Source organism: Gobius niger (genome assembly GCF_951799975.1).
Source record: "Gobius niger genome assembly, chromosome: 5".
Classification (NCBI taxonomy): Eukaryota; Metazoa; Chordata; class Actinopteri; order Gobiiformes; family Gobiidae; genus Gobius; species Gobius niger.
This window is the reverse complement of record NC_136856.1, coordinates 25,159,864-25,178,636: the sequence shown is the minus strand read 5'-3', so window position 1 is coordinate 25,178,636 and position 18,773 is coordinate 25,159,864. Positions and strand designations below refer to the sequence as shown.

Here is an 18,773-nt window from a genome sequence, read left to right as displayed (position 1 = left end):
TATCGAGTACCAGGTTTGTGCGGAACCTAGAAGTAATCATTGCAAAGGCCATCTGCATATTCTGTATTCTGTACTAAATATGCATACAGGTCCATTTATTTCCTCTCATTTCCTGTTTATACATCTTTAAAACATTAAAAACAACAACTAAAATAAGGCTATATCCACACGAAGACAAAACGCTTATGTTTTCAGAAACTTTCTTTGTAAGCACGAAGCCAGCTTAGTGTGAAAACGGCGCAATTCATCTTCCAGGCCTGTGTGAGGCGCTGTGACGTTAACACAGATAATAAGACAAGATGTAGAGGGTGCATACGCGGTAAACTTTGTGAAAGAAAATTTAGTTTTTGATGTTTTGGTTTTGGATGGTGGGGGGCAGCATTGTGCATTCCTGAGCATAGCCTGCCGGAAAAAGAAGAAGAAAATGTGTTGAATGTAAACAATGAAAATGAAACTGATTCAAGGATTTACGATCTACAGAAGAGCTGGGGAGGCAAGTCTATTCTTCAGTAACGGGACTAAAGCAGAAAAACCTGTCTGTGACTTTTACTGTCAGTCCAAAAACACAGACTGACTCGGCCATGTTTTTCTACTTGTCAAATGTGGCGTGCCGTTTTAGTAAAAGTTGCGGCGACAACAACGGCGCCACGTAAACAGCGTTTTGAGATCTTTCCACTCTGGGACCTAGTTTGGAAAATGTTCGTTTACAGACCCCCAAAACGCTTTTTTTTCACTTTGTCATTATGGGGTATTGTGTATAGATTGATGAGGCGGAAAAACACAAATCAATCAATATCAAAAAACAATCAATTTTGGAATGACGCTGTAACATAACAAAATGAAAAGTGTTATTTTCATTATCCACTGTAAATAAGTTTAAAGGAAACAAAAGTCAAACTCAGGACCAAACAATGGTTTGTCAAGGGCTTCAAGAGTGGCGTTATTGTAGTATTCTATTATAGTATAATTAGTATTCTATATAACTTTTCAAGTAGAAGTAAGTAGAAGTAAATAAATAGTGAGTGATTCAAATTCAAGTACTTTAACACCAAGTTACTGTTTGAGTGTATCATACCTTTTATTTTTTACTAGTATTGCCATAATCAATTAGCTCATACTAAATTGGCTAATTGTGCAATATAATAATTACAAATGATTTATTTTTGTACATGTACCGCAACATAAAGCCTTGTCTCTCAATTGGTCACTTATAAATTTACTAGTATCTGTCTGCCCTTGGTCGGTTGGATGATTAAGTTTTTTGCTTTTTAAGTGTTTTTATTCATTGCATTGTACAAGTCTGCACTTATTGATTTTATGATCAGTTTTATATCGATTTGCACTAATGCTGTTTTTGTCTGTCTCTGTCTTACATGTTGTCAGCTGCATCTGCAATATGTGCCCAGAAAAAAAATTCCCAGGAGGAACAATAATTCATTCATTCATACTCAAACATGCTCTAATATAACTAATCTGACAAGTACAATTTCTTCACAGTTTACATGAATGTAGCCGATTTCCATACCCACCTCTGCATGGCGCACACTGTGCGTCTAAGTGGTGGGACATTACCGCTCCTGATCTGCTTGTATGGTGTGGGAGCTTGTTAGCGCTGTATCCAAAACAAGGGCATGGGAGGAAAGGAACCAGATGTGTCCACTGGCAGCCACTTCACAGGGACGTCCTCCTCCAAGCCTGGACTGTGCATGCAATGACTTCACAGCCACATGCTTTAGCTATTAGCCCCCACCCTCCTAGCATACACACAGGCTAACCACTTTGTTCAAAATGTCAGCAGAAAACTTAAAGCTGCTTCGTCTTTACAAAAATTAAATGCTTCCAAGTGAAGTCTGAATCCATTGAAGTTGAGCCACTGTATGTGTTAGCATTTCCTTAGTGTTAGTCCCTTTAAAAATGGCTACAAAGGATAGTGGAATAACATGTTGCTTACCTTCTTCTTGAATTGGGTATAAATATTGTGACAGTGCTGCTGCATTAGACAGTTTTTCTGTTCAGAATGGAATTAAGTGTACACCTTTTGACATTACACCTATACTACTCAAAACATAGCAAAACAGAACATTGAGGAAAGCAGTGGAGGTGTGCAATACAGATTTTTTTTCTTTAGATGTGTTATTGAGCTGATTTTATGTGTGAAGTTAGATTCCAATGAGACATTTACATAACTGTAGTGTGGCCCTGTCAGACGAGGTCAAGCGAGTACAAGACACTGGTGGTAACCTGATTTAAACCAGAAGATGCAATCATTTCCGTTCAAGCTAATGAGTTTAGTGGAGGAAATTAATTATATTATGGGGAATTTCTGCTTGTGGCATAAGAAACAGATTGAAACAAAAAACTGAACAAATGCATTCGATGTAAATGTTTGGACCCATTAATCGTCTCTTATCAGAAATACTATAAATAGCACGCTCCGTTTTTTTAGAAAAAGCTCACACAATAGGCTACATAGACCGGGGCCCACTCTGTTATCACAGAGTGACGATTGTTAATGAGTGTCTATCGGAGTGCTTGATCTGCTTTGGACTCACATGAACCGGGTGAACTAAAAAGGGGGCAGCAGTTGCAAATACTTGTCCATTCCACTCCACTTTAATCTATTTGTTTTGATGACGACTCTCATGCTGGTGTTATCTGCACGCCCTGTGGTTTTGCTGCCTTTTCACATTAGTATACACAGAAAGGCAACCACTATCGACGAATGAAGCTTTATACCAGGTACATATGTCCTTTGCAAACACCTTTTTTTTCTGTCTTGTCTACATGAGGTCTTATTATGACACACTGGGTCCTGGGTAAACACTCATTATATCTTGGGCAAAATTATTGAAAGAAAACATGACCTTCCAGCAGTAAAGCAAATATGTTTATTAAGCACTTTAATATACATCAGAAAATCCCACTTCATATAATACAGGAATATTTTTTTAAATGAGACTTCAATGTACATGGTAAGCTATTTACAATCCCATCACTGACAAAGGTGACACACATATCTCACAACATGATATCTGCAATAAGACTGTACAGTATGTTCTCCAACACTCTTCTAAAGGACCCAGTCTGGCTTTATTTCCTTCCATTGACCCTTCATGACCCTTCTGAGCGACTGGTGTAGTACTGGAGAGCTGAGAGCTTTCACTACGGCTTTAGTAGTGTTTGTGCATGCTATAGGTTTTTTTTTTTCTTTTTTGCTCCCCTCCCTCAAATCCCAGAACTTGGCAAAAATAGCTCACTGTTAACATTATGGAAAAGCCAGCAAAAATATGACACAGCTCTGTAAACGCAGCTCCACACAGTTCATGAGAAACAGATGTCGGAGTTCTCTCAGCCTCCCACCCTCCATTTCCCAAAAGGGTTAAGTCCGACTGAGCGAATATCCAGCTTCTCGCAGGAAGGAGTTTGGACAGAATCTGTCAGTTCAAACTTTGGCTTTGGAACTCCGCTTTTTCGAAAACTAGGACTTGTCTTTATGGCTCTTGCCAATTATAAGTCATTCTTTTGTCACGCCTCCTGAAAATCCAGCAGGAATCACCGAAAATAACCAAAAGAACACAAAAGCTGGGGTTTCTTGCAGTACAGTAGGTTATACATAGAACTCTGCAGACATTACTTTTTAAATCACCAATTTCACTTGCGTTTAGCACCAAACTTTTACAGAACGGGCATTTTTAATATATAGATTTTTTTCACACACAAAAACATAAAATGCACAACTCTAAAAAAAAAAAAAAAAAAAGAAGAAAAAAAAAAAGACAAAAATCCCACAGGGACAAAATGAATATTTTTTGTTTCAGTGAAGCTTCCCTCTGTCTCGTGTTAAGTCACAACACACAAAGCCAACAATGGGAAAGCCAAAAATAACTGCAGGCAACTTCTGAGCACAGCACCATGGTTGAGTGTAATGCAAAATAAAAATAAATATGCTAATCAAAAGGATGTTTCCACAGCTATAAACATATCAACACAACATTGGTTGGGCACACTGATAGGGTTAACACAGATTATTTGGGGTCTCTAGGAAAGGTATACTATCAAATCCATACCATGACATCTGTTACTGTTGTATCTTCTGCGTGTCACAATGCACTCAGTGGCGCATCGCAGTCAGTGTCAAATAAAAAAGATGCCTATTAGGAATTAAATAATAAAGCATTGGTATGTGTCTGACAACAGTTAAGATATGAATGGATACCACATGATGAAACAAATGCTTCCGCCATGTCTGAAAAAGTGCATACACTGTTCATTAAATATCAATACATTAAATAAAATAAAAAAAAGATAGTTTGCATGGATACATAAAGAAGGCTGTAAGAAATGTAGGCACATCGAAGTATCAGTCCATAGAAGCCTCAGGCAGAAATGGTCTCTCCCACAGGTTTTCTCCAGGTCCCCCGCCGATGAGCACAAATGCAGGATTTTTATGCAAATGACAAACAGTTGCTTTGGCACATTCCCTCTGATGTCTGCACGATGAATAGCATCAGCGACATCTGAAACTGATAACAAAACAAAAAAAATGGTTTCATGTTAATGCAAATAAGATCAAATTACGTCCAGCTGTTAAAAATAAAAGAAAAAAAAAGATGGTTACTTCTGTTAATTTATATATTTTGTCATAAAAAGCAATAAACAAAAGCAAAGAAAGTTAGAGAATTGGTTTGTATCTTACCAGCTATAAAGGTGTCTCCTTTTTGTAGTTGAACCCCGGGTCGGATCCTTCGATCTGCAGTTTGAGCGCCTGTTTCAGGCTGAGTTCTGTCTCTCCAATGGGATAGTTCTCCAGCACATCCTGGTGACCTCGGTTTTGCATGGCGCGGGGGACTGACACTCGCCCCAGGAACACCTGATTACCCTGCAAGTGGTAGTTGGGGTTAGTCATGATCCCATTTCTCTTTTTCTCTGAAAGGCTCTGCTGCTGGATGAAGTACTGCTCTTGGCTCTGCTGAATGGGACTGCCAATCATGATTTTACAATGAGGATCCTTGACTGCGATGTTTGCGACAGTTTTGTTCAGAGCCATTCTCTTATCAAACTGGGTCATCTCGTACTCCAGAACTTGGTTTGACCCATTGTTCTTGTTTTTCTTCTTGTCTCCCAGAGCTGTTTTGCCATTTGAAGTAGTTTTATTTCCCTTTGTGGCCTTAATGCCTGCTTTTAACTGTGACCAGTCAAAGTCACTGGCTGGGGAGGATGGCTGCTGGCCAATAGACTTGGTTGTAGAAGAGGGGGATACGATTGACTGTCTGCTGCGACTGCGAGGCAGTGAGTGCTGCTGGATTTGTTCTGTGAAAGTCATTCCATGAAAGCTGTCAATAGGGACAGTCTGTGCTGTGGCTGTGGAGGATGTGGTTCTCAGGGAGGAGTTCTTGGAGCTCTTGAGGGAATTATTAGAGAGGGAGGATTTCTGCCTGTCCACTGTGGAGTCTGGAGATTCAGAGGGGGAGCTGAAGGCATGGACAGGTCCATTAGGGAGACAACGGCCTGATGACTGCATGTCTCCAGCTCCTGTGCTGCCAGAACTACTTGATTTAATGGTAAGAGACTGCATTTTACCAGTTACCGATAAAGGTGTTTTTTCCTCCATCGTATGAACAGGAGAGGGATTGCACCCATTCAGAGTTGTGGCCCCATATTTTTCTAAGAGTTTAATGATCATAGAATGGCCTCCTTTTGCTGCTACTCTCATTGCTGTGCGTCCAAACTGGTCAGCGTGGTTGGGGTCAGCACCATTCTCCAGCAGTATTTGGACAACATCAATGTGCCCCTCCTGAGCAGCTATCCCCAGTGCTGTGGCGCCTTGGTTACATGTGTGATCTACGCGGGTGCCATTCTCTATAAGATACTGCACCACTTTAGTGTGGCCTTGCCATGCTGCAGACTGGAGGGCGGAGCGCTTCTCATTGTCACAGGCATTAACATCTGCGTGGTAATTCATGAGCAGTCGCACCATTTCGAGATGCCCTTGCCAGCAGGACACGTGAAGAGCAGTTCTACCCTCTGTGTCACACGCTTCAACGTTGGCCCCATTTTCAAGAAAATATTCTGTAATGGCCAGTTGATTTTCAAGTGCCAGTATGTAGAGTGTGGGACGCCCATCTGCATCTTTATGATCTATATCAGCGCCATGGCTCAGCAACAGCTCAACTATGTCCCTGTGGCTCTCCAGTGCAGCCACCCTGAGGGAATTTCTCCCATCATACCCTCTCTGGTCTACAGGGGATTTGTTTTCCAGAAGAATTTGCACACAATCATAATGTCCTTCTTGTGCAGATAATATTAACGGTATTCTACCATCATTATCAACCTCTGTGCAGCGAGCGCCTTGCTCGATGAGGGCGTCACACACCTGCCTATGGCCTTCAAAAGCAGCCATGTGCAGTGGAGTCCATCCTGAATCGTCCCTGTGATTCTCATCCAGACCTCTGTCCAGCAGAGTCCGAACTACTTCCACATTTCCCTGAGCAGAGGCAATACTCAGGACAGTCCTTCCCTCACTGTCAATGCTATCGACGGCAGCGCCCCAAAACAGTAAAGTGTTGACAACTGACGCATGGCCCATAGATGCAGCAGCGAGCAGAGGGGTGCGGCCATTGTTGTCTGTGTGATCCACGTCAGCGCCACCTTCTAAAAGCAAATCCACAACATCCACATGTCCTTCATAGCCTGCCACAAGCAGAGGGGTCATGCAGTCTTTGTCACAGTGGTCCACCTCCGCTCCTCTTTCGATTAAGAGGCTCACTACTGATGCGTGGCCTTTACTGGCGGGGACGCAGAGGGCCGCCACTGAGAGCGCAGTCCTCCCATCCACGTCTTCGTGATTGACCTCAGCGCCATGCCCCAGGAGGTGCTCCACGATCTCCCGGTGCCCCATGTACGCCGCCGCAATGAGAGCTGTTCTTCCTTCATTGTCCGCCTTGTTGACCTCCGCGCCGTGCTGCAGGAGGTTCAACACTATGTCTTCATGCCCACCCCACGCTGCTGCCCTCAAAGCAGTTCTCCCGTCCGCATCGGCGCAGTCCACTTTGGCACCGGCGTACAGAAGTGCGGACACCACTTCTGAATGTCCGCCCCATGCCGCCGAGCGAAGCGCTGTCCATCCGTCATGATCGGTGTGGTTAATGTTGGCCTCGCAGCCGATTAGGCAGTTGACCACTTTAGTATGGCCTTGCCTCGCGGCCAAAGTAAGTGCTGTCTGTCCGTGGTTGTCTTCCAGCTCCATGTTAGCTCCTCGAGATATGAGCAGATTGACCACTTCAAGGTTTCCGCTGTACGCAGCATTGGCCAAGAGAGTTCTGCCGCTTGAGTCGTATTGATTTACAGAGGCGCCATTATCAAGTAACGTTCGTATTGAGTCCTCTCTCTCCAGGGCCTGCTGTACAATACATGAGGCGTGGTCGTCCTCATTGCTAACATGGGCTCCAGCTTTGACTAAAAGTTGCAACACTTCCTGTTCTTTTGGTATTGAGATTGAGAGAGCGTCTTTAGCAGGGGTTCCATTCCAGACCATCCAAAGAGCCAGATTAAAAGGCTCTATTTGCAGGTTAGAATTGACAAGGTGTAAAGCAAACTCCTGAACTTCAAGGGGTTTCAGCTGTTTCGCTCTGCAAGTGTAGCTCATGGCCAACATCCGATGCCCCTCTGCTGCATTGCACAAGTATTTTTGAGTGCAGTGTTTAACATCCAAAAGCCACTCCGCGAAACTGTAATGGAAAAGTATTTTTGTATTTCCCAGTCCATCCACCAACAGTTTAGATAAAATGTCCATCTTTTTCTGAAAATCCTCCATGGTTAACGTCATGTTTTTGGTCCAGACTGCGTGATACAGTTCTTTGACAGTGAGTGGCCGGCATGTTGCCAGGATTACATTGAGAATGGGCTGAACTTTGGCAAACTGTTTTCTGACAAATAGTCTCTGGCAGAGCCACAAGTACAGCCCGTTGAGCGTGCCAGGGATGTCACGGATCTCGCGAAGCATGATAAAGTTCTCCACGACTCCGTCCAGAACGCGCTCCAGGTAGAGGAAACAGCCGCTGCTTTTGATGTGGAGCTGGTTGAGCATTTCGGCAGTCTCCTTGGTCAGATGCTGCCTCAGGGCCTCCTCCTGGTCCAACCGGTGGAGGATGTACTGCTGGACATCTTTGACGATGTAGGCCTTCCGCAGGTCGTCAAGACTGATCTTCCGGAAACCTACAGGGAACAGAAAGAACATCACATCAGTAAAAGTACAAGCATACAGAAGTTTTGTGAGGTAAAAAAGACCAAAGAAAATTAAATGCTTTTTTAGAAATGTATTTTCTTTGTGTGATAGCAGTATTAGTAATATTACAAATTCAAAAATGATCATTGGGTCTACGAACTGCATTACTGTAATTTTTGTTTTCTACACAGAACATATTGTTAATGCCACCTTATTAAATATTTGACCTTCCAAGTACTACAGGTCGAGATCAATCAGGACAAACCCAGATCTAAAAAAGGCCTAAAATCAACCTAAATTAACCTGATTAACCTGTAAACCATAAAAAACACCAAACGCAACAGAACTAAAGCATCCTGAGTACCACCTGCAGAAGCCCAAATATCACCACTGGTACATGTTTCACAGTTTCAGAACTGTGCTAGACAATTAGAAATGAAGCAATGTTAAAGCAAGCTCAGATTCGCGTATCTGTAATGATAAGCAGCAGCAAAATAAGTGTAGCGGGTTATCAGTGGACACTGGCTCACACCAACATAATCCCCCTGGAGCTACCGAAGAAATCTCAGAAAGAAAATAATTTCCTTCCACACAGGAATCTGATTAAAAGTTCATCCATTATTCTCACTGACTGATCTGGAAAGATCGTTAGCCTCAGCAGGAGTAAAGCTTCACTGATAGCTGAATAAGAATCTCAAGCGGATACCGAGGGAGGCCTAATTTCCGTGTCCGCATCTCATGAATGGACTGTAACACATCTCCACGGTGCCTTTAGAAAATAGCCTTGGAAAATATATTATCGCAGTGGGTCTTAATGATTGGTCTTAAATGGTAGTGAGACATTGAAAAAAAAAAGTCAGTAATGGTCTCCGCTAATGGGCAGACAGCAACGAGCGTCTATGTAAAAGCTGTGTCGTCTGGGACCCAAGGGCAAGGGTAGCGTTTTTGCATACTTTCATTAAAATTTCTCAGGGTTACTGAGACAGTCGCTTGCATTTGTACTGATATCCAGTATTTTCCAAAAGGCCTTAAAGGAAGTAGCAGTTTCCTTCGAGAAAAGTGACATTTTCCATTATATTGTCACTACTACGAAGATTGCTGTATTGTTTTACTGAATAGTCAGGGGTAGAGACATATATAGACAAAAACTAAAAGGGATATAACATATTTTGCTGTGGATCTAGGTTCCTGTTAAACAATGGAAAGAGCATTTACTCCTGAAATGTAAACTGGTTATAATTAATTAATCTTTTCAAGTAGGGGGAACTCCTTGGCAGACCTCAGGGTTGCTCATGTTGAAGTTCTGGTCTATTTTAGTACACACAACGTTGTTTGCTACATTTTTCTGTTCCATAGTCTATAAAAAAACCAACCCTTTAACAAAGCACTGCATTTCCAAATCTCTCATCCCTTAATGTGCAAGTTAAATACTGTATGCTTTGATTCTGTATTATCTTTCCCCTTAGCATAATATAGCTAGTACTCTTAGCCCGAGGCAGCTCTGTGTTCAGCTGAGTGCCATTATGTGGGTAGGAAAAAAAAAAGCCTGTGAAATCCTATTCCGCAGAGGGGGCCTGGCTGGTAACCACACCTGGCAGCCAGATAACGGTTAACACCTGATGAGTGCAAGAAGGGTTCCCAAACGGCCGGTGACAGTTTGGACAACAGATCCAGGTAAACATGAGAAGAAGCTGCGGTGGGATTTCTTTATCATGTGTGCCTCTGGGTTTGTTTTAGATAAGAGCCCCTCGACTTACTGCCACACGGTAATGCCATTTTTCTTCTTTTTTTTTTTTTTTACTCTGGCCTTGAGGGCTGTGTTCCAATCAAACAAGTGATAAAGTCCAGCAATAAACCGCAACCATGTGGAAAAAAAAAAAAAAAAAAGCTACTTTGATGGTACAATGGCAAGTATTAACCTCTGTAATTTTAAATGTTAGCATAAAATTGTATTTTTCTACTGGGCTGGTGATGGCAGATTTCCCAATGAGAGTTGTGCATTATGGGTATTGCCACTGCTGTATGCTTTTATGTATGTAATTCCATACAAAGTTACTGGACCATAGTACATTAGTAACAGGGGTCTTGGCCTCTGGCATAAGCATCAACAGCGGGGTGGAGGTGGATTTAGGTCATGCCATTTTAAAGCAGTACTAAGTAACTCATGCTCCTTGAGGCCATAAGCGCCACTGCAGGTGTCGTAGCATGGTGTGTTTTTTAACTCATTAATTGTCCGTGAGAGTAAATACTACGCTGACAGAAAAGACAAAGGCAGAGAGGGCTATTGTACATCCAATTAAACAACGGAGATATTTTTTTTTCACTCAAACTTGTAAATACTGTTTAAGTGGCGCTAGCCCACTGCTAGCTTTGCTCGTTAGCCTGTTAGCTTCGTCTTCATATTCCATTAGTGTGTATTGGTGGCCCATACCTGGAGGCAGCCAAAGGGACTACAAAAAGGATTTAAGGTAAACAAGTTACTTAGTACTGCTTTAAGGCTGTTTGATTCGGCACAGTGCTGGCTTTACAAATCAATATTACAGTAGCTCAGCAAACATCTGAGATAACTTAATTTAGGTTTATTCTAGTTGACTCCAGCATTGGCAAAAGTTAATTATAAGGCTAGGTTTTAGTCTAGATTTCACATTGTGTTGCTCGCACGGTCATAGACAGACATATCCAGCAAACTAAGCCGCACTAGCCAAATCTCAGCGATCCGTAACGGAAACATGGCTTTAAACTCCATCACAAAGCGTGGATCCATGGCAGATGGACGATCCATGCAGTTAACATTAAGATTTACTATGATGGCTCGGGTCTGTATCTGGTCTGCGTATGAATCTTCCCAGGTGTCGTTTATAGTGTCTGGCGGAGAGGCAGCTGTGCAAAGAGTGGATCTAATAAAACCTTGCCGCATCACAATACTCTAATGTACACAGTATAAAAGGCTCAGGTCGTTACAACAACTCAGTGACCCCCAGCCCACTCCCAGCCCCGCATTGTGCTGCATCCTCCCTCCCCTCCTGCAACTTTGTGACCTCCCGATTCGGTTCCCACACAACTAGGGCAATGGGAAACAGACAGTAACGGCGCAATCAAAAGGTCGTTAAATGTTGGGTCATTTTCAAGGAGCTCATCCAAAAAACCTGAATATGACCTACTTTGGACCAGCAACTAAACTATGAACAGTCAACCAAATCACCGTAACTTACAGATTTGCTGCCAACACAGTTTAAAAGCATAACACTTTCATTTTTGTCATGGTTTTCCTAACTTGGTTCCCCTTTAGTTTTGTTTTAGTCCTGATTCAGTACTTTTGTTTTGACCAGATTTGATGATTTGATAAATGGACTGAATGCTTGGTTGGTATGATAGTTAGGTAAATGTTCAGTAAATGTTCAGATTAATTCATTGACCCACTGACCATTTTCTGCATTCTCTTGGCATATTTATAATGTGAGTTTGAACTTGATGAACTTCAGGCTGTTTTGGGTAAAGGGGACAAAAAAGTAGGAAAGAAAAGTCCCCAGATGGTAATTGTTAGAAAGGCAGACATTGTATTTGTGATGTGACTTTCTCATGTCATTGAGCCGCATTCCCCTCTCGGACCCAGTCTTTCTGGGACAGGAAACCCACCAGCACAAAGGGAAAGAGGCCATTAAGGGGGAATAACAGGCGCTACAGTAGAGGGAGGTCCCAACACCATTCTCACATAGCGCAACATAGAGTGGGCAGTATTGTTCCTTTTCATACATAGTCAGTGATCGTGTCTAAATATAAACAGGTCAAATGGATATTTTAAAGCTACATTGCATACATTTTACCAAACAAAATGCAAGCATTTATTATATTTTATTTCTATTGTTGAATATTTCATAAATAATGACATAACAAATGCGGCTCACCTCCGAAGACCTTACTTAAAACTTAACTGGGAATGTGGATGTCTCTCGCTCATCTCCATGGAGATGTTGACTAAATGCAGCCAAATATGAAATTTAAATATGTCAGGTCCTCATCCAAATATTGTTTGATTAAACATTGAAAAATAGCACATTCTAGCCGGTCATTAGAAGCATGTTTTGTTTTGTTGGCAACAGTATAATGTAAAAATGCTTTTAAGTGCCTTTAAAATTGACTGTACTTAAGTTCTTGCTTGCAAAAGTTTACTTTTAGTCTGATCTAAAAGAAAACTCTGGAAAGTTGACACAAGAAGACCAAATAAACGTTTTTGGACTGTACTACTGGTTCTGTTGCATTTGAATTATCTGTCAATATTGCCGGGTACCTTGACAGCCAAATCTATCACTCCTGTAATAATGTGAAGCTTGGTGGGTTTTGCAGATTGCTGTTGGGCAGACTATACCGCCTCTGCTATGCCCGATGCCGTGGGATCCCAGAAATGGGTAGGACCTGGTTGGTACTTGGATGAAAGACCACGTGGGTGAGTGATTGGCAGTGGTCGGAAAGGCTGATAGCACAGATTGGAAGCTTCTATCCGACAGTCCAACCCCAGGGCAGCGATGGCTACAATAGTATCTTATCACCACTAAGTATGGTGCAAATGAATACTGCATGAAATTGTAAAGTGTCTTTGAGCATCTGGAAAAACACTCTACAAGTCTAATTGTTCTATTATTATTAATACATTAGCTTAGACATCACTGACTTCAAGACTATAACTATTGCACACTTAAAAGTATTTTATGGTAGTTTTCCCTTTTCTGCATTCTCAGCATCACGTCCCAAGATTGACTACGAAAAGGATTTAAGGTAAACAAGTTACTCAGTACTGCTTTAAGGCTGTTTGATTCAAACGGCACAGTGCTGGCTTATATTATTATCAATACATTAGCTTATAAATAAAAGTATTCTATGCTAGTTTTCCCTTCTCTGCATTCTCAGCATCACGAAAAGTGAAAATATATATATATTTTTTAATAAGATTCTGTTGCTGTTTGTGCTTTCTAAGTGACAGTCAAATATAAATGAAGCGTGGTCGGCTGTGTGTTTGTGAAATGCTTTTTCTTTCCTTTTTTTTACTATTTGATGTCAGGGAAGGTCAGGGAATCAATTCCATTCACATAGAAAATGCATTTAGAATAAATACATCCCAAGGACACTCTTACAAAAATCCATTTGAAATAAGCATTGAATAAACAATTGTGTTTCTATCAGAGCTTATCTAATGCTATTTGGTGTTTATCATTACCACATTAGTTTTCCTAGAATCACCCATTATAAATATTACAATAACTGAGCAATCCAGCACCTCCTATCCAAACAGAGCCTTCCTTTCACAGAAACGTGAAATCTTCTTCTAGCAAGAGACCGTTTTGGTTTCAGCTTTGTTTCCACACACACACACACACACAATCTGAAACGCTTGAAAGTGTGATGTCCAATATATTCTCTTGATGTTGACTTTGCATTGGCTGGGGCGATACAAAGCATGAAACAGCCCAATTATGTAGATAGTTGCTTTTACTTTACTCCAGGGAGCGACAAAAGGAGTGCTTGTGTGGTGTTGCTTATGATAAACAGTCGACTTCTGCATTCCACGCTTGCTTGACACGCCAATTATGAAGATAGAGAAAAGTCTGGAGGAGGAGACAAAAGATCTGACTGTCGCGCCTGTGAAATACTGCCTCTATTCCAGAATGGCTTTTTAAAAACGCAATTCAACACTCAAAAGGGAACTGACAGGAGCAAAGGATTTTAGAACCAACTTGCAAAAAAGGGCCTTTCTGTTCGCACTTGTGGTGGGAGATGACCTACAATTTCCAATTCATCGACAGACAGTCTTTGAATGGTGCCGCTGCAGTCACCCCGTCATACGTGCCATCCTGTAACAGATAAATCCCCCAATAAACTGCAACGTGAAGCCGTCTAACCTGCATGTTGTGGCTGTGGTGGACGAGGCACTAAAAGAATGCCCTTGGCTACACATAATCAATAGCTTTCCCGGGAACAATTTTGCTCCAGTCCAAAAGCTGACAAGTAAAGATGAACTGGCACTGGTTTTGGCTAAACACGTGGACATTATGGTAATTTGCACCTTGGATAGAAGGCAGAAGGCTAGTCAAATGGCTTAATCAAGCAATTAGCAGAATTCGGAATATTCTGCATGCAAATGTAGTTTAAGCTATTGGATACAAATGCTCAATATCTCGCCAAGGGCAATTTTCACTGCGGACCAAAGCCAGGCATTTGCACTGCACTATTTTTAAAAAGCTGGCTTCAGAAGATCAAGTTCAGTTTGGCATCTCTGAGCATTTGAATAGAGTGGATTGGCAAACAATTAAGAAATTAAACACAGTGCAAGAACTTTTCTAAGCACTTTTGGTTGCAATTTCATTATGACCATGCATTATTGCTGCGTAAACACTGGCTACACAGGACGACTCAATCGTGGAAGAGCAGCAGGCATGGGAATAAGAAGCAAAAGACAATCACAAAACACAGCAGTACGAGTTCTATTTCATTGAGGCAGTCAGGAGGGACTCATAGAACCGTAGTTGCAAACGTAACTTTTGTTTTGTCATAGCTTCACCAAGCTGTAGTTTCAGAACCATTTCTCAAGACAGACTGAGCATTTGACCTGAGTGAGATGGTGCACAAATGTCTAGTTGGAGCCCCTCATGCATGCAAACTCAAACATAGACAGAAGACTTGTTTGATGACTCAAGCCTGACCCAAGCAAAGTCCCAACAAGCCGTGCAATTTGTGAAGAAAGTACTACACAGGAATGCATTAAGTCAAGTCTGTTGAGTGCAATTCATTACAGAGAAACGTCATACTCAGCATTGACGGTATTTGTGTCTTTTAAGTGAGCTACAGCGGCAAAAGAGACTAGTTAATCAGAGCTAGATATGATGGTTGAGCGTCTTCACAGAATCGGCATGGCAAACAAGCAACAAATGGCACATTCATCACAGAGGGATGCAGCTTGGAGTACAGGCCTCGTCGCCAGCTGCTGCTCATTACCCAACTGGATACGAGCCACCAGAGACACGCACTGACGTACAAAAGAGGGACTGTTTGCCTTTTTAGATTAATTTTTCAGATGAGAAACGAGGCGTGCGAGTGCGTTGAACAACTCCGAGGTCCTAGGGTGTCCAGATCAGCGGGCTCCGGTTGGGATTTTTTGGGACATGGTCTGAAGTCACGGGATCCGTAAAGAAAACAGAAACTCAAGCCTCTCCAGTGCGAAAACCAACGCTTCAAAAAAAGAAAGGGAAAAAAAAGTCTGTCGGACAGCTGCGCTCCTCCCCGCTCCCCGAAACTCGCCAGCGCAAAGAAGTATGTGCACAAGAGTCATCTCTCCAAGACTCGGCAAACAGCAGCTCTCCAAAAGCCATTTCACCTCAGATAAACACTTGAGCGCTGTTGTTTCACTGGATCCACTCTTTGCTCTCAAAGCAGCAGTCGCGTGGATTAAAGTATGCTTTGAGTGCATGAAAACATACTAGACGACATACTAGAAGACATTAAAATAGGCCATTAGATAATTGAGTATGGCTTTTGGGACCTTGTGTTCTATGTACAATAAAGTTATGTATGGCAAAAAAGGTGAAATTAGCCCAACTAAAAACAAATCCCTGCTAGTTGTTAGATAAAATGACGTCTAGCTTTCACATTTGAGCTCTCCGCTGCACCCTAAAACACTGCAATCTCGGCATTTCCGGAGGCCTGTACACCTGCTGATAACCAATTAACAATGTCACCGTGATTCTCAGCGCCTCGCCACTGCTTATTCTTCCTAAAATATGGGACTCGTCAGGCAAACCAGACAGAACTTACACACTAAGATAACTCCACGCACAGGCCTATCCTCCCATCAGTTACACTCCTAAAGTTTAAAGCGGGCACACAACTGACTGACTATAAACGCTCTTATTCTTTAGTGCAAAGACATAAGGACTGTTAAGATTGCTTTGCTAAGCGACCACCAGAGGAGACACTGAAATGATTACAGTTGAAGAATTAATTCATGTCAAGCTAGAGGCGAGTTACAAGAGAGAAGCTGCGCCCGAACATGCCCCTCGTTGAGATTCAAAAGGCCTTCCAGTCAGACCTGTTGTGGTTGAATTCAAAAGGACAGACACGAGGGGGAGGGGAGGGGAGGGGAGGGTGAAGGAACGCAACAATGACTGACTTATCTCTAATGTAGGGGTGGACAATACTCCCATGACGTTGTCTCCCTCGTGACATCATATCATGTGGCTTATGAACCCGCTTTGGAGCACCTCGCCATTGAAATGTCACGCCTATGCTTCTTGAACTGCCCTCCGCAGGCAGCAAGGACATTTGCATATGATGAACAACAAAGTACAAGTCACCATTTTAACCCTTTACGGTGCAAGTAAGTATTTTTGGTAATTTCTGCACACTTTACAAGAGATCACCCTACCCTACTTGACCAATCAGCAGAGACCGCTCGCGCTCTCAACTTCCTGTTTTCTCTGAAGTCTGAAAAAGACCAGAGTCTGGCTAAAGTCATGGTACATTTCTTGACTTAACTTGAAAACTAACCATGGTAAGTTGAAACATTTTATGGTGAATAATTGTTCTAAGTGATGATATATGTGTTGGTTTTGGAGGACATAGTTAAATGGCGGGCACCATATTTGATCATACGCCCTGTTCACTTAAACCTTAAGTATTTTCTTGACAAAAGAACCAATAAACCCTAGGACTATGTTTTAATGTTGCCAAAGGTTATTTTTAGTAAAATTTGAAGGCAAACAATATTGGAGGTGACTGACCCCGCCCACTGTACATAAAGCACAATCACATTACAAAAGCTCTTGCCTATGTAAAGTTTGATCATTCAAACATCAATATCACAAAACACAACGTCTCCTGAGTACCTGCACCCCCCGAGACCTGTAAGTACTTTTTGTATATTTTACATTAAACCATTGTATTTTTTTTTTACCACTTAAAGGGCAATGCACTAAATATAGTAACTTCACTCATATTGATTTTCCGCATGATTTTGAAAAATGTTGAAAACAGAACTACAATTGTGTCATGTTCCCCAATAACACCCCTAATTTGAAATGATTGATTTCAAAGTCTTCCAATGTGTGCCCTACAAAGGGTTGTGCAACGATAACAGCAGTTTGAGCGCAGAGCTGCTCAGAATGGGTTAAATTATGGTTTATCGAGTTCTATCTGTTCTATGTGCAACAAAATCAAGGAAGAACAAATCAGAGAACTTTAGCAGAACAAGTAACCAGGAGGAAGAAAATGTGCCGATGGTGATACATTACCCAAGTGTTCATTGGTTAAGTTAAACCATACATTGGCACATGGACACATTATTTGTAATACCACTGAAAGAGTATCTCAAAGATTATTCGAAGGCCACAGCGAGCCAGGATACAAAGCACCTGTAGTGTGTGAACTGTTGAAATGATTGGGTTCCCGTGAATGCAACTGGTGATTTGCTTTGTGTGTTTTTTTTGTTTTTTTTTGAAAGACAGGAGCTCATTAGTGCGCTGACAAGAGCCTGAGTCATGAGGCGCTGCACCTGGCCACATCTGTGCCTATCCCACAATGCACGGCGGCTCTAACAGAGATGTCACAGTATATCAAGGAGGCTCCATGCAGCTGCAGATGCCTGGGAAGTAAATTAGTCCAAAAGAGGAGTTGAACAACAAGAGTAAGATTTTTTCCACATTAAAGGTGCATTATGGAAGCTTTTATGTGAAAAAAAAAAAAAAAAAAGACTTGTTATTTGTATGTATTTGACCTTGTAGTGGCCTTTACTTTTGATCACTTTGGCCTCTACAATGCTCCAAGATCAACTGTTTTGTAGGTTGCTGTTTTTTTAACTTTTTACCAAAAATGTACTTGTTTGAGGACTCTTTGAATCTTCCATAATTATTTGAAGTGCGGTGGTGCCTGCTCTTAACATGCTCCTCCAATCCCCAAATGCCACACCCAGCTCCAACTAGTACAGACTACCTCTCCCTCGCAGAGCAACAAAGGGCAAAAACATTCTGATACCAGCTCCAATGTCCGACAGAACTGGAGCAGCATCGGAGTTTGTTTCAATGGAAACAAGATCAATACAGCATCTTCTTACCAGCAAATTGTGAGATCAGGATATGATTGAAATGTATGAATTTTGCAAAGTACTTCTAATAAACAAGCCGCTGGTATTCAGCCCCCCCCAAATTAATGCATTCTCTCGTGTATCAGGCCAAAGTATCCGCTTGGATCTACAAAATGACAAATGGTGTGCTGATTTTCCATAAGTTTCCGCAGAGATACCGCCGTCTCCATTTCCCACTGTCATGCCGCAACACCATCCGTCGCTTAGCAAAAGTTCCTGTCTGAACATGACCCAATTTCCTTCAATTTGCACCCTATGCTTCTCCTTGTCATTACACTGGCTGACCCTGCGGTGACTCCTTTTGATCGCAGCGCCACATGCTTCCATTCACCTGCGCTGAGTTTAGTGTGTCACTCATGTTTTATTAGCCATCAAGTTCAGCCAGCCTTATCTGGTATCAGGAGCCTGGGCCAAAGAAGTCTG

At 42.0% G+C, this 18,773-nt stretch overlaps 1 protein-coding gene across 1 annotated transcript in view; it reads right to left on the bottom strand.

The window, feature by feature from the left end:
- Nucleotides 1-2,886: 2,886 nt before the first annotated feature.
- ankrd50 (ankyrin repeat domain 50) overlaps nucleotides 2,887-18,773 on the bottom strand; it is a 63,390-nt gene continuing 47,503 nt past the window's right edge. Inside the window, exons 4-5 of the mRNA XM_079556449.1 lie at nucleotides 4,697-8,214; nucleotides 2,887-4,523 (exon numbers count right to left, since the gene is read on the bottom strand). Of these exons, the coding sequence (XP_079412575.1) occupies nucleotides 4,700-8,214 (3,515 nt within the window). The 3' untranslated portion in view covers nucleotides 2,887-4,523; nucleotides 4,697-4,699. The remainder of the gene's footprint in view (nucleotides 4,524-4,696; nucleotides 8,215-18,773) is intronic.